At 47.1% G+C, this 13,521-nt stretch overlaps 2 protein-coding genes and 1 pseudogene across 3 annotated transcripts; all 3 read right to left on the bottom strand.

The window, feature by feature from the left end:
* Positions 1 to 258: 258 nt before the first annotated feature.
* LOC136546784 (uncharacterized) lies at positions 259 to 4,086 on the bottom strand. Of its 2 annotated transcripts, XM_066538762.1 has the most exons (5): positions 3,631 to 4,086; positions 2,223 to 2,280; positions 2,030 to 2,147; positions 916 to 1,881; positions 259 to 711 (listed from the first exon to the last, which is right to left on the bottom strand). In XM_066538762.1, the coding sequence occupies exons 1-3, from the start codon at positions 4,057 to 4,059 to the stop codon at positions 2,035 to 2,037; spliced, it is 600 nt and encodes a 199-aa protein (XP_066394859.1). In that variant the 5' UTR covers positions 4,060 to 4,086; the 3' UTR covers positions 259 to 711; positions 916 to 1,881; positions 2,030 to 2,034. The 2 variants fall into 2 exon arrangements, with proteins under 2 accessions (XP_066394859.1, XP_066394858.1); XM_066538761.1 differs by having other exon boundaries at positions 916 to 2,147.
* A 675-nt stretch (positions 4,087 to 4,761) lies between these two features.
* On the bottom strand, positions 4,762 to 5,986 carry LOC136546783 (expansin-A26-like). Its single transcript, XM_066538759.1, has 2 exons — positions 5,464 to 5,986; positions 4,762 to 5,255 (listed from the first exon to the last, which is right to left on the bottom strand). Exons 1-2 carry the CDS (start codon positions 5,958 to 5,960, stop codon positions 4,946 to 4,948), a joined length of 807 nt encoding a protein of 268 aa, XP_066394856.1. The 5' UTR covers positions 5,961 to 5,986; the 3' UTR covers positions 4,762 to 4,945.
* A 4,355-nt stretch (positions 5,987 to 10,341) lies between these two features.
* LOC136544348 (myricetin 3-O-rhamnoside 1,2-glucosyltransferase UGT709G2-like) lies at positions 10,342 to 11,445 on the bottom strand (annotated as a pseudogene).
* Between the last annotated feature and the right edge of the window lie 2,076 nt (positions 11,446 to 13,521).

Below are 13,521 nucleotides of genomic sequence, written 5' to 3'. Positions count from 1 at the left end.
TATATTCACTCCAGCACATTTGCTAGAGTTCTTGAGTTTGTTCTAGTTCTTGTTATCCTACACTGTTTTCCTGTTTGCTGTTTCTATCTGAGAAGAAGAGGATCACTCCTTGTGTTTGTTTTTTTCATCAATTGACAGCATCTCGAAGCACAAACCGCTTCCATTCCAGATTGGGGGCCCTCATGGAGACAGACAATGTCCACACCGCAACAAAAAGTCCAGTGACAGGTGATCGGAGCAACACTTTTTCCCCCTTACTGATCTGATAGTCTTACACAAACAAAAAGAATCACAAGTTCAACACATAAATCTGGTACTATGAACCACATCCTAAACACACCTGATATACTTCACTAACAAAGAGGAGCAGAGCATTGTGCCCTTCTATTAACTTCACATCTGACAGAAGGATGTTACACTCTTTCACCGAATTAGCATCAGCTAAAATACCCTAAATGCTAAACCTTCAGAGCTCAGAACACATTACCACGCCCTTTTCATTTACTTCAAATCTTAAGAAACCTCCAGTACCAGTAAACTCTTTCACTGAGCTAACAGCTGCTCAGACAACCTTGAAACTAGAAATTTGTGGACTCCACTTTGGGCTCTGGCGATGAGCAGCCCATCTAAAGGTAAACCACCTCGTGGACTCCACTTCGGGGGTCCAGCGATCTCCACTTCTCATCCTGGACGCCCAATTCCAAGAAGATCCTAAAATATTTACAATAAGAAAGATTTAACCTTCACATATTACCTGAGTTCATGAAATAAAACATGAACTATGCATTTGACTTTTCAATTAAGAAATGATGGACATGTCAAGAATGTATTCTTCTTTTAAAATTACAGCATAAACTATAGGTGCATCATGTAAACAAGATAAATGGTTTGGATAAGTGTTGAACTCTTCCTTACCTGGCAAGTCTTGTTCTTAGCTCTGGTTTCAGCTGTGCTGGGAATGTCATGGTTAGGTTTGTTGAATATTTTCTCTCGTCGATCACAGGAGCCCCAACCATCTGAGAATCTGCCACCTCTTTAAATACTACAACAACAACAACAACAACAACAATAAAGCCTTTAAGTCCCAAACAAGTTGGGGTAGGCTAGAGTTGAAACCCAGCAGAAGCAATCAAGGTTCAGGCACGTGAATAGTTGTTTCTCAAGCACTCCTATCTAAGGCTAAGTCTTTGGGTATATTCCATCATTTCAAGTCTCCTTTTATTGCATCTACCCAAGTCAACTTCGGTCTTCATCTGCCTCTCTTCATGTTACTATCCTGCCTTAGGATTCCACTACGCACCAGTGCCTCTGGAGGTCTCTGTTGGACATGTCGAAACCATCTCAACCGGTGTTGGACGAGTTTTTCTTCAATTGGTGCTACCCCTAATCTATCACGTATATCATCGTTCCGAACTCGATCCCTTCTTGTATGACCGCAAATCCAACACGACATACGCATTTCCGCGACACTTATTTGTTGAACATGTCATCTTTTCGTAGGCCAACATTCTGCACCATACAACATAACAGGTCTAATCGTCGTCCTATAAAACTTGCCTTTTAATTTCTGTGGTACCCTTTTGTCACATAGGGCATCAGATGCTTGGCGCCACTTCATCCACCCTGCTTTGATTCTATGGCTAACATCTTCATCAATATCTCCATCTCTCTGTAGCATTGATCCTAAATATCGAAAGGTATCCTTCCTAGGCACTACTTGACCTTCCAAACTAATATCTTCCTCCTCCCGAGTAGTAGTGCCGAAGTCACATCTCATATACTCAGTTTTAGTTCTACTAAGTCTAAAACCTTTGGACTTCAAAATCTCCCGCCCTAACTCCAGTTTCTGATTCACTCCTGTCCGGCTTTCATCAACTAGCACTACATCGTCCACGAAAAAAAAGAAAAAAAGAGTTAATAATGCCTGATAAAAAAACACGAATAGAAGTTAAAAAAAAACACGAATAGAAGTAAAGGGCAGGTGAAAGTGACAGAAAAATGACTCGCAATTGCATAAAAAACAGCATACGTCATTCATGCTCGAACAAGAAATTCAGCACGGTTGACATTGCGGTTTTCATCAAACTCAATGGAGTGATCCTTGATTTCGAACGAGATATTGAAGAAGCAAGATATTTTTCTCCACCCTGAAAAGGATTATAGAAGTGAGCACCATGAAGATTCCATCAACAACTCACAGTGACATTATGTCAAGTGAGCACCTGACTTCTTTATGTATGGGTTCCCACTGATAGAGGTGTAGTCACTTTTCTCCAGAATCTGAAACCAGTCATGAAAGTATGTCAAAACTCATAATAGAGTTTGGGAAGGTGAAGCAGCTAATGTTGGAAAATAGAGTTGAAGATCCAGCTTTGATTTTTCTGCATCAAACAAGCATATGTGTACCATGGCATCAAACATGACAATTTTCTATAGAGATTACATAAGATTCTATACTGAACACAAATAATGAGACAATGAGAACACACTGCGCACATTTGTTTAGTTTGAGAAAGTGCAGCAAAGCAAATCAAAGTTAAATACTACTGAATTTTACGAAGTTAGCACACGGAACAGAAGTTTGACAATATGTTCCTTTTAACAAGTGATCAAAGAACCAAACACACAAGCAGACAGATACTAATGGTGCAGTCTAGAATGGATGGTTCACACAAAAAAGGACTCAACTCGCTTATCATCCTTGGTGCATGGACAATTTGGAACCATCGCAACCGGTGTGTTTTCGATGGGACTCCTCCTAGCCTGGCTGGAGCATTGCTGCTCGCAAGTGAGGAACAGCGTTTCTGGAAGCTTGCAAAGGCTCAGGGAAGCTCCTTCCCTTCTCTTGAGCCTGTAGATAGCCAGTAGGATCCTTTTGTGGAGGTGAAGTCGTTTCCTATATTAGTAAAAGGCGCGTGTATTTGTCTAAGAGCTTAGGAGTGTGAGTGTGTGTTGTAAGGGCTCTTGCCCCCCCCCCCCCCCCTTTTTCCTTCTTAATATAAAGATACACAGTTCTCGTGCGTGTTCGAGAAAAAAGATACTAATGGTGCCTAATGTCATCAACCAACCGATACATGACCTAAGAAGAAGCAGATATACACAAGGCATAAACTCCGATCCCCCATCACACAAGCATAACGAATATAAGTGAAGTTCATTCATTTCCTTGAGTGATCAATCAAGGCACAACAAAACTATCAGGAGGGCCACTGTTAGTTATGGACTTATGGCAGGCAACTGAGTCGACTTAAGTTCTGTTTGATCGTGGTCCCAGAGGATCTCGTTCCACAGGCTGCAGAGCATCATTTTCTATTTTTTGCAGGGCAAGACAAACATAGCTCAAGCTTAACTACCCTCGTTGTGTGATTTTCTACAGATTATCATTTTCTATGTTCAGTAGCCAAAACAGAAACAGCTCGAGCTTGACTGTAGTTGTTTCTCCAATGACAGTTAAGGGTTCCCATCTAGATAATTACAAATTACTAGTAGTAACTTTTATCGGCGACTTAATCCGTAAATTACACTCTATATCGGCTTGGAAACTGTAACGAGACGATAGAAGATAGAACAAGTACAATTTGACGGGGCAATGTAATGGTGGAAGAGAGAGAGGGGGAGGGAGAGACGCACCGAGAGGGCTACGTCCTGGTACTTTCTGAAGTTGGCCACGGAGAGGGAGGGGAGCAAGCCCCCGTCATAGGCGGCGGCGATGGGGCTCCCCATGGGAAGCCTCCAGAGCTCAGGGGGCGAGGGGCTCTCAACGACCGGGGGCCGGTTCCTGGCCGCCGCTGCGTCGGGCGTGGCGTAGGAAGACGCATTAAGCCGGGGCGAGGGCGGGGGAGGGGGCAGGGGCAGCGGCAGCGGCGCGGGGGGCGGCGGCGTGAAGTGGGAGGCGGAGGCGGAGGCGAGCCGCGGGGACTTGAACGGGCGGGCCGGCTGCAGCACCTCGCCGCGGTGGTCGTCGTCGCTGGCGGCGCACCGGACGCGGGAGGTGGCCTTGGCGGCGGCGGAGTCGATGGCGGCCCAGAGCGCTGCGGAGTCGAGGTCGCTGTCGTCCATTGCCGATCGCGGAGGGAGGCCGTGCGGTGCTGTGCCGTTGCAGCGCCTCTGCCGTCGCCGATTGAATTGGTTGGGGGATTTTGTATCTTGATAAATCCGAGAAAGTGGAGAGTTTTTCGCCTGGCTGGGCCTGCCTATTCTCCAGCCCAGCCCAAAAAAGTTGCAATAAGCCCGCCTTCCTGTTCCTGGCGAAACGATTGCTGTAACAAATCAATTTCGGCCCGTTTGGGTCCCTTGAATTGGAATACCTTTCTGGCATATTTGAGCGTGCATACTCGACAGCTCCTTCCGCGTTGGTGTATGGTGTCGTGGTCGTTCGATTACAAACAGGTGGCTGCTTTGGAGTACATGATGGGCAGCAAGAGCGAGTAATATAGTAGTAAAAGAATGGAATTAGCCTTTCCGTTTTCCAGGTCAAGAATGTTAGTACGTAGGTGTTGTGGGCTTCACTGGAATTAATTGGAATTGTCATTCCTACCAAAATAGACTACGCAAACAACATGATTCGAATTCAATCAAATTCTATAGATCCAAACGGACCCTTTGACCTTTGAGTATCTGGTTTGACGCATTTTTTTGACAACATATTTGACGCATTAAGAATTCAAAATACACATCATACGTTAGTGTTGCAGATCGTAGAAACTGATGCATCAGAAATTTTGTGCTCTGTGCTGGGCGCAAACCAATGGTGTTGAAATTGGAACATGTCAACAGTTTATTGACTCCAGCGACGGAGGTTCAGTTCAGTTTTTCTTTACAAACCATGCAGTCAATATGTTAAGCATGAAATGAAACAAGGTACTGTAGTATACAAAAATACAAAACAATATGCATGCATAAAGAAAGGGCGGGCCAGAAGGACTCCCCGGCCGACGATCCGATCCTAGAAGTTCTTGGTGGCCTGGTACGTTTTGTCGAACTTCCAGTCGCGGGGCGCGACGTGCCAGGAGGTGGTCTTGCGGTGGTCGCCGGTCATGACCCGGAACGTCAGCGACTCGCCGGTGAGGTCGACCTCCGTGGTCCAGAGCTGGCCCCAGCTGCGCTTCATCGGCGTCCACTTGACGCGCTTGTTGCCCTTCACCGACAGCCCCACCACGTCGCCGGCGCCGCCCACGTTGGTCACCATCACCATGTTGTAGTGCGGGTTCCCTGTGATCGTGTACCGGATGCCGCCTTGCCTCACGCACGCCACCCTGCACGTACATGTGTCAGTTGTTTGTACGGATGCCACATTCGCTGAAAAAACAAGCCGAAACACTGTTCCAGCTGATTGGTTGTGAGAGAAAAATACTGTTCCGACTGAAAAAACAAGCTCAAAAGTACGAATTATAAGAGAAGCGAACATGGCCTATACATATATGATGCGCATGCATGTGGAAGTGCTACACTACTACTACGTACTTGCGGTAGGTGATGGGCACGATGCCGGCCTTCTCCTCGGCGATCTTGAGGAACGCCGGCATGGTGAGGTCGAAGTGCTCGCCCTTCTGCCCGCTCACCGGCGGCGGGGCTTGGTTGGTGGCCGTCACCACCACGGTGCCCTTGGTGCCCTTGAGCTCGTAGCACGCGCCGCACCCGGCCCCGTTGCTGTACAGCGACGGTCCCACGGCCGCCGTCAGCGCGCCGTAGTCTTTTCCCTGCTCGCCCTTGTACCCGCACGCGCCGCCGTCCGTGGTGCCGGACCCGTCACGCCCGCCGTAGAACGTCGCGTGCCCGTCCGTCCACGGGTCCGCCTTGAACTTGCCGTGGTTAACGTGGGGCTTCTTCTTGCTGGCGCCGCCGTCGTCCTCGTCCTCCTCCTCCACCACCTTGGCGCCCGCGGCCGACGACGCGAGCCCGACGAGCAGCAGCGACGCCAGGAGAGGCGCCCATATTGACCACGAACGACGACCAGGCATGATTGGTTATGGTTTAATTTGCTTGGTAGTCAGCGTGTAAACCTAGCAAGCTTACGTGATAATAATATATATACGTAGATGGGGCGCCGGCATGCACCCGCCATTTTTAGATGCATGCATGCATGCATGGTTTGCTTGTGGAGGTGCGGTGCAACGAAAATGAAACTATGGACGGCTTGGAGGAATAGGAGGACGTTGGCATTAGCAAGACACCGTTCGTTGACCTATAGACTAGAGCCCGTTTGGCACAGTAGCTTCACATAGTAAAGCTGTTTTTTTTAAACAACTTCATAAGCAACTCTATAGGGAAGCTGAGCTGTTTTATAAAAATTGTTTGTCAAAACAGCTTCACCAACAACTTTATTCATGAATGAGAGAGAAATGAGAGAGAGAGAGAGCTAGGATAAGCTACTTTTTTCAGCTTTATATTAACTCATGGCTTTGTGAGAGGAAGAGAAAAATAACTTCACCCACGAAGCTATTTTGGAAATAGGTGTTTGGCAAAAATAAAAACAGCTCATGAATTTGTTATGAATTGTGCCAAACAGGCCCTAGATATCTGTTCTCCTCGAACAATATAGTCATGTCATTCTTCTCGTCGTTGCCGTTTACAGTGTTCGGTTTAAGAAATCAACTCGATCATCTACAACGGAATTGTCCATTATTAGCCATTCCATTCAATTCATTTGGTGGGACAATACCATTCCTCACTATTAACTAACCACGCATTTGAGTACGAGGGCGGCGGTATATCGTCAAATTAACCGTTCCATATGCTCGAGCCAATATGGTTAGTGAGGTTCTGTACATAACTATTCTTTCATTTAATGGAAAATAAAAAAAATGTAGGTAGGGGATTCTCCTACTGATTCGGTCAAAAAATATAGTTATTGAGGTTCGTGATTAATAATAATAATCGGATGATCCGTTGACAACGCACTCCTTAAAAAAGCATCTCATCATACAAAAAGACCAATATAAACCGTGCATAAGGGATTGTTTTATGGGGCAATTTTCTTATTTGGCCCTGGTTTAAATTTGTCTTTCTTCCTTGGCCTTGAAATAAAATTTCTTACCTATTTGGCCTCATTCGAAGTTTCGTTTTTCAATCTGGCCTTACCGTCATCTCCCGCCTCTAACACCGTTAAGTGGCACATGAAATGACCAAACTGCCCCTGAGACATTATGAGAGACCAAAGGTCACCCAGGCAGCATAACAACATAATTTTGAGCACTTTGAATCCAATTTTCATAACATAAAAATTTGTGTTATGAAAATTGAATTTAAAGTGCTCAAAATTATGTTGTTATGCTGCCTGGGTGACCTTTGGTTTCTCATAATGTCTCAGGGGCAGTTTGGTCTTTTCATGTGCCACTTAACGGTGTTAGAGGCGGGAGATGACGGTAAGGCCAGATTAGAAAGCGAAACTTCGAGTGAGGTCAAATAGGTAAGAAATTTTGTTTCAGGGCCAAGGAAAAAAGACAACTTTAAACTAGGGTCAGATAAGAAATTTTCTCTTATTTTATTATATGCATGTTAAGGGATTGTGTGAAGTATTGATGCTAAGGGATTGTTTTGTTATATGCATGTTAACTACTCAGTGAAATGGTTGTGAGCAGTTAGCTTACCAATTTGGGGTTTTGAGCAGTTAGCTTACTAATTTTGTCGCTTAGGCGGCTGCTAGCTCCTTTAGGCTCACATTAACTTCACCAAAAAAAATATTTGGGCGTGGTTAGCGTCCGGATGTTCGGACGCCCGCGTCGCTGCCCCCCGTCCCGCATCCCGCACTTGCCCGCCCACTTATGGCCTGTTGAGCCCACCCACAAGCATGTGGGGCCCACCCGCGCCAGTGGGGACTGCCTCTGCCCGTGCTCGCTTCCCACGCCTGACATCGAGGCGAGACAACTGAAAGATGAGGAGGGAGATGCAATACCTGATCTAGTTTTGAAACATCCAGATGCAACAAATTGCAACGTACGTCTGAAAATAAATGAAACATTTAAAACATACGTAAACACTTGCAAAAACATATGAAAAACACTTGAAACCATTGTAAACATACGCAGCATCCAGATAAAACACTTGCATCATATGTGTGAAAACGTATGCAACATCCAAATAAATACACTTGCAACATAGTTGGAAAAAAATAGATGAAACATTGAGAACAGGAGCTTGCAGCATACGTGTACAACCATTGCAACATCTCGATCTACTTTTACAACAGCCGTGTGAAACACTTGCAACATACCTATAAAAACATCTAAAATACTTGAAACATGTGTCTGCAATATGGGGGAGGCCGGGGGCGGTCGATTCTAGCCGTCGGGGTCGGAGCCGGCGGCGAGCTGCGGCGCACGTGCACCAGCCCGACGCGTGTGGGAGGGAGCGGTCAGACTAGTAGAGGTGGGCGCGAGAATAACGGGCAGGAGAGAGGAGTGAGCGGCACAGGCTAGGCAGACGTGACGGCAGCACCTGCAGAGGCAAGTGTGTTGTAGAAGGCCGCGGCAGGGCGAAGGCGTGGTGGAGAGCGACGAAGGCGGGCGACCACGCTCGGACATGGTGGAGATGAAGGATGACGGCAGCCCAGGCGCGGTGGAGCACGTCGTGGGCTCGCGGCAGCGTGGCCACTGTGCAGCACGCCGCGACGGTGCGGTCGCGGCGGAATGGCTGCGGGCGCTGCGAGGAAGCCTAAGGAGGGGAAAGTGAGTATTCCGTATTTTTTTTAGCAACACGGTGTGAGCCTGTTGGGCCGTTCGACCGCATGGCCCACCAATGGTGGTGTCCAGCGGATCGGACGCCTTGACCCTCTGTATTATCGAAAATTTATATCAAATATATAGTCATCCTTCGAGGAATCACATGATCAATAGTAGAACTAGAAAAAAAAAGCACTATATCCAACAGTTAAGGTTTCTTTGCCTTGCAGAAGGGACATAGGTACTTCTATGTTCTTTTTGAGCAGCCATCGCATAGGCCAATACTGCCTCCGTCTCTAGAAAAGAGTTAGGGAAATCATCCTGGTCAAACTTTCTTAACTTTGACTAAATTTATAGAAATACGTATAATATTTATATATGTAAATAAGTTTATTATGAAAGTATATTCAACGATCTACCTAATTGTACTAATTATGTACCATAAATATTAATATTTTTACAGAGGAAGTAATATTGAGAGAGCCTTTTCGCCTTGTGCCCGGAAAAACCTGTTTCGTCCACACGACATTTTCTTACCCTAAGGGCGTCCCAACGGCTAGCTATTTGGTTAGCTATTCTGACGTGGACAGAGAAAAAATAGGAGAGAGAATAGTCACTAGCGGTGAATAAATAGCTGATCTATTTCACATAGTCCAAAAATTTAAGAGATAAACATGTGGGTTCAATAGTATATTAAAAAATAAAAATATATAAAATAGTTTTTACTTTTATCTCTCTCTGTGTAATGTAGCTACGTAGCTAGCATCGTCGCCGACGTTACGGCCGGCTGTGGATATAGATGATGCCTAGCCAAATATAGTAAAAAAGTTGCCTGGGCCAGGGTCACGATCACGAGCAAACAGGCGCTGAGTGCCTTGCGTGGCGAAGATATGCTCAAATTCGTGCATACTTTACGAGTAAAAGTGCGCTTCTATGATTTGGGATATGCACCCTCTGCTCGATTTCTCCTCATCCCCAGCAGAAACAGCATGTGCAAGTGCAAGTGCAACAATGGGGTTGAGTAATTAGGAATATCCTACCTATCAGTTGGTCAAAATAACATCCATAAAGTGTTGTGACGAAATCATTGCTTGTCCCAATGATCCCCTTATGTTTCATCATTTCTTGGCCTTGAATTTGTCGTACTCCTGCTGAACCTCATGTTTATAAATAAATAGACTCGGCATGATTTGATCAAAAACAAAATCCAACTCCCTTTATTGAAAAAAATACAATTATTACTTTTCTAAAAAGAATGAAATATTTAAAATTTTAGCTAACTTTATAAAAATATTAATGTTTATGATACAAAATAAGTATAATTAAATTAATTATATATTGATATTATCTACTATAAAATTGAACAAATTTAAACTATTTTGACTTGTATAAATTTATAGTTATATTTTATTTGGGGACGAAGGGAGCCATGATAGGAGTATGACTTCAAAAGAGAGAGAGAGATCGGACACCACATGCTGCGCAGTCCACACACCCTGTACTCGTGCTGTAAAGAATGTAGTAGTACTCTCTTAAAGAAAAAGAAACGATTCTGACATGTAGAGAAAAAGTTAGTCCACAGTGAATAAAATATGCTCTTGAGATTTCAGTTTTCGTTAAGACATAACATAGTGGAAAGCAGGCATAAAACAAAAAACGGAATATAGTAGTAGCTCGGAAGCTATTGTTGGCTGAAACCGGGCGTCGCGCTGGTGCACGCCGCTTTCAACTCCGTCGCGCCCGGCGTGCTGAGCACCGTGATTAAACTGACGAGCCGCTGAAACTCCTTCTCCGACGAGCCGCCGTACGCGACGTCCCGCTTGACCTGTTGCACCAGAGCCTCCGCCGCCCGCCTGATCTCAGCGGACTCCATAGCTTCCCTCACCATCCTCTCCGCCACAGCTCCGTCGCACACGTCCTTCATGTCCAGCCCGTTCCTCCACACGGCGCCCACCAACCGGCTGTTGGTCTGCTGGTCCGAGAAGGACGGCCAGCACACCATCGGCACGCCCTCGACGACGCCCTACTGCGTCGAGTTCCATCCTGCGTGCGTCAGGAAGCACCCCACCGCGCGGTGCCGCAGCACGTCTCGCTGCGGTGCCCACGCCACGATGCGCGCCCTGTGGTTTCCTTTCGCCATGATGACTGCGTCTTGTTCTTGGAGGGCGCCGACGTCCTGGACCATGTCCGGCCGGATCACCCAGAGGAAGGGGTAGCCGGTGGCGACAAGCCCGCCCAAGAGTTCCCTGAACTGCTCGTGCGACATGACCGTGAGGCTCCCGAAGCTCACGTACACGACGGACCGGTCAGATTGGCTGTCGAGCCACGCCAAGCAGCCGTCATCTTCGCGCCACAAGCTGGAAGACGACGACGCCGGCGCCGGCGCCATTGCGTGCAGAGGGCCGATGGCGAATAAGTCGCGCATATGCGGCGCGATGTGTGCGAGCGTCGTCTGCTCCAAGGAGACGGCCGTGTTGAGTATGAGCGCCCGTCCCTTGCTGCTGCGGGCCGAGAGCTTGGTGAGCTCGTGCAGCGCGGGGTCGACGTCGTCGTCGGTCCCATTGGGGAGGCGGCAAGAGCTTGGCAGATCTCGTCACCGCAAGAAGCACCCCATTCCTGGAACGCCTCGTACCGGCTCGTCGAGGTCCCCGCCGCCTGCTGGGAAGGGGAGGTCGCGAAGCTCGAAAAGCTTGGGGACGGATTTGACAGCATTTGAAAAAAAAGGAGATGCTATATATTCCAGGCGTATGATAAATTCATTTCTTTCGGACGACGTATTGTTCATCTTCCATCTCTCGCCATGGCGTCTGCACCGGCCTGCTCCTCGCCCTAGTCGCCGTCCACCGCCCCACCACGGCACAGTAGGTCTCGTTAGAGCTCTGGCGAGACCGTACCACGCCCGTGGCGACCTTCCTCTTCCCCCCTGGCGCCGCTTTCTTCTCCAACTCCAATGAATGGCTGCGACTCCCTCGCCCGACCTGGCACGATCGCCTTTACCGCCACCAGGACCCCAAACCACCCGGCCGTCGTCCCCACCGCCTGACCTGCCTACCTTCCCGAGGCCTCTCCTTTTTCTAAGGCCGCTAGAGTTGGGAGAGAGAGGAGAAGCTCGCTGGAGTTGGGAGAGAGAGAGGAGAAGCTCTTGTTGGAACCCTAACTCGTAGATCTAGAAGAAGTGATGAGGACATCACTCCGTCACGTATAAGCCAAGGAGAGGAAGAGGACTAGCGTGGGTGTCCAACTCGTCTTCTTCATGATGGAGGCCCAGTCTAACTGAAGTTGGAGTCCATCTCGGATTCCAGGAGCAATCCCGGGTAAAATCGACGCTCAGGAGGCATACAGACTCAGTTTTCGACGATCCAGATATCAATGGAAAGATAATTTGATAAGCTAACCATTGGCTTTAGAATCACGTCAAAGTTCGTTCTAAATCAACGAGAATCATCAAAACAAGTCAACGTCCAGAATCTGCCAGGGTGCTACGACACTGTCTTTTGGTCCATTGGACCGTGTATCGTCTTAGAGCCCATTAGAGGGCGCGTCCAGGGGGTGACGCCTAAGACTCTACAATTAGCCGCCGTCACTCTTGTTAGGGTTTGGGTTTTGTTGCGTTATTGTTTTCCTCATGAAATAGACATCGTTTGCTGCAACTATACCGCCAAGGTCGCTTGCTGTGAACCAGGGCCCGTGTTCCTGATCTTGTTCGCCTGTGGCGATTAGTCCTTTCTAATAAAGACTAGAACTCATCTTTATATTCATAAGCCTTATATTTATTTGCAATTTCAGATTGCATTTATTCGTTCTTGCTTGTGTTCTTGATTCGCTTGCAGGAAAGCCTTCTCGGCGAGGTCAATCGCGTTGTGCGTGGTTGATAACCAACGGAGCAGTGGTGTAATGGTTGTGGGGACTGAATCAGTCATGGTTCGAAGCCTAGATTGTGAACGTCGAGTCTCCACCAATCAACGCTATCTTATCTATCGGAAGATCGGGCCTCTACATCAAGGAGGAGAAGGAGGAGGAGGAACCGCCTACCTCGTCAATGGTGCCTCTATCGAAACCCATTGTTGTTGCCAAAGAGGATAGAGGGAGGAGCCGCGTGGGGAGGAGCACTTGCGCGTCGAGGAGGAGCTACCGCTGGAACCTGCTGCCGCCACTGGAGGGGAGAGAGGGAGCAGCCGCGTGGGGGTGGAGCTGCATGCGAGCAGGGCGTGGGGCGCGTGGGAGAGAGAGCGTCGGCTGAAGCCTGGAGAGATTTCAGGCGTCTGTGAGGTAGGGAATGTGTAAAAATAGGGAATGTGTAAAAACCCGCCATGATCGACTAAAGTTGATACTCAATCTTTACCATACCTTTGGTAAGTCTAAGAAAATTTTGTTAAACCTTTTTTAAAGTATTGACACATGTGATCTAACTTTTGAAGCCCTTGTTTGGATATTCTCATATTCATATCAATCCACATGTATTGAGGTGTATTGATGTGGAGCTTAAACTAATTTACACCTGAATCCATTTCAACACACGTGAATTAAGGTACATGCGAAGGTATCAAACAAGGCCTAAAAGGAAATCTTACTACACCACGGTGACAACCAAACTATTGCTAAAATTTGTTAAACTTCACTAGCTACAGCCCATAGGAAGTGTGAGTTATGATTAGGAACCAAACACCTAAGTGCGCACACCACGATTTACATATGTGCAAGCACATCTTATGCCTATGAAGGTATATATGCATACGCACACCCTATGAATAAGAGACTTGACATCTTAAGATTGACAAAATTACGATAGAAGCATCACTCTCGGCGAGCATGTCACTTACTATTGAATGAATAATAATTAATTAAAGATGCGAGCGCCCAT

This window comes from Miscanthus floridulus, chromosome 3 (assembly GCF_019320115.1).
Source record: "Miscanthus floridulus cultivar M001 chromosome 3, ASM1932011v1, whole genome shotgun sequence".
NCBI lineage: Eukaryota > Viridiplantae > Streptophyta > Magnoliopsida > Poales > Poaceae > Miscanthus > Miscanthus floridulus.
The sequence above is the reverse complement of the archived record's forward strand: the minus strand, read 5'-3'. Positions and strand labels throughout refer to the sequence as shown.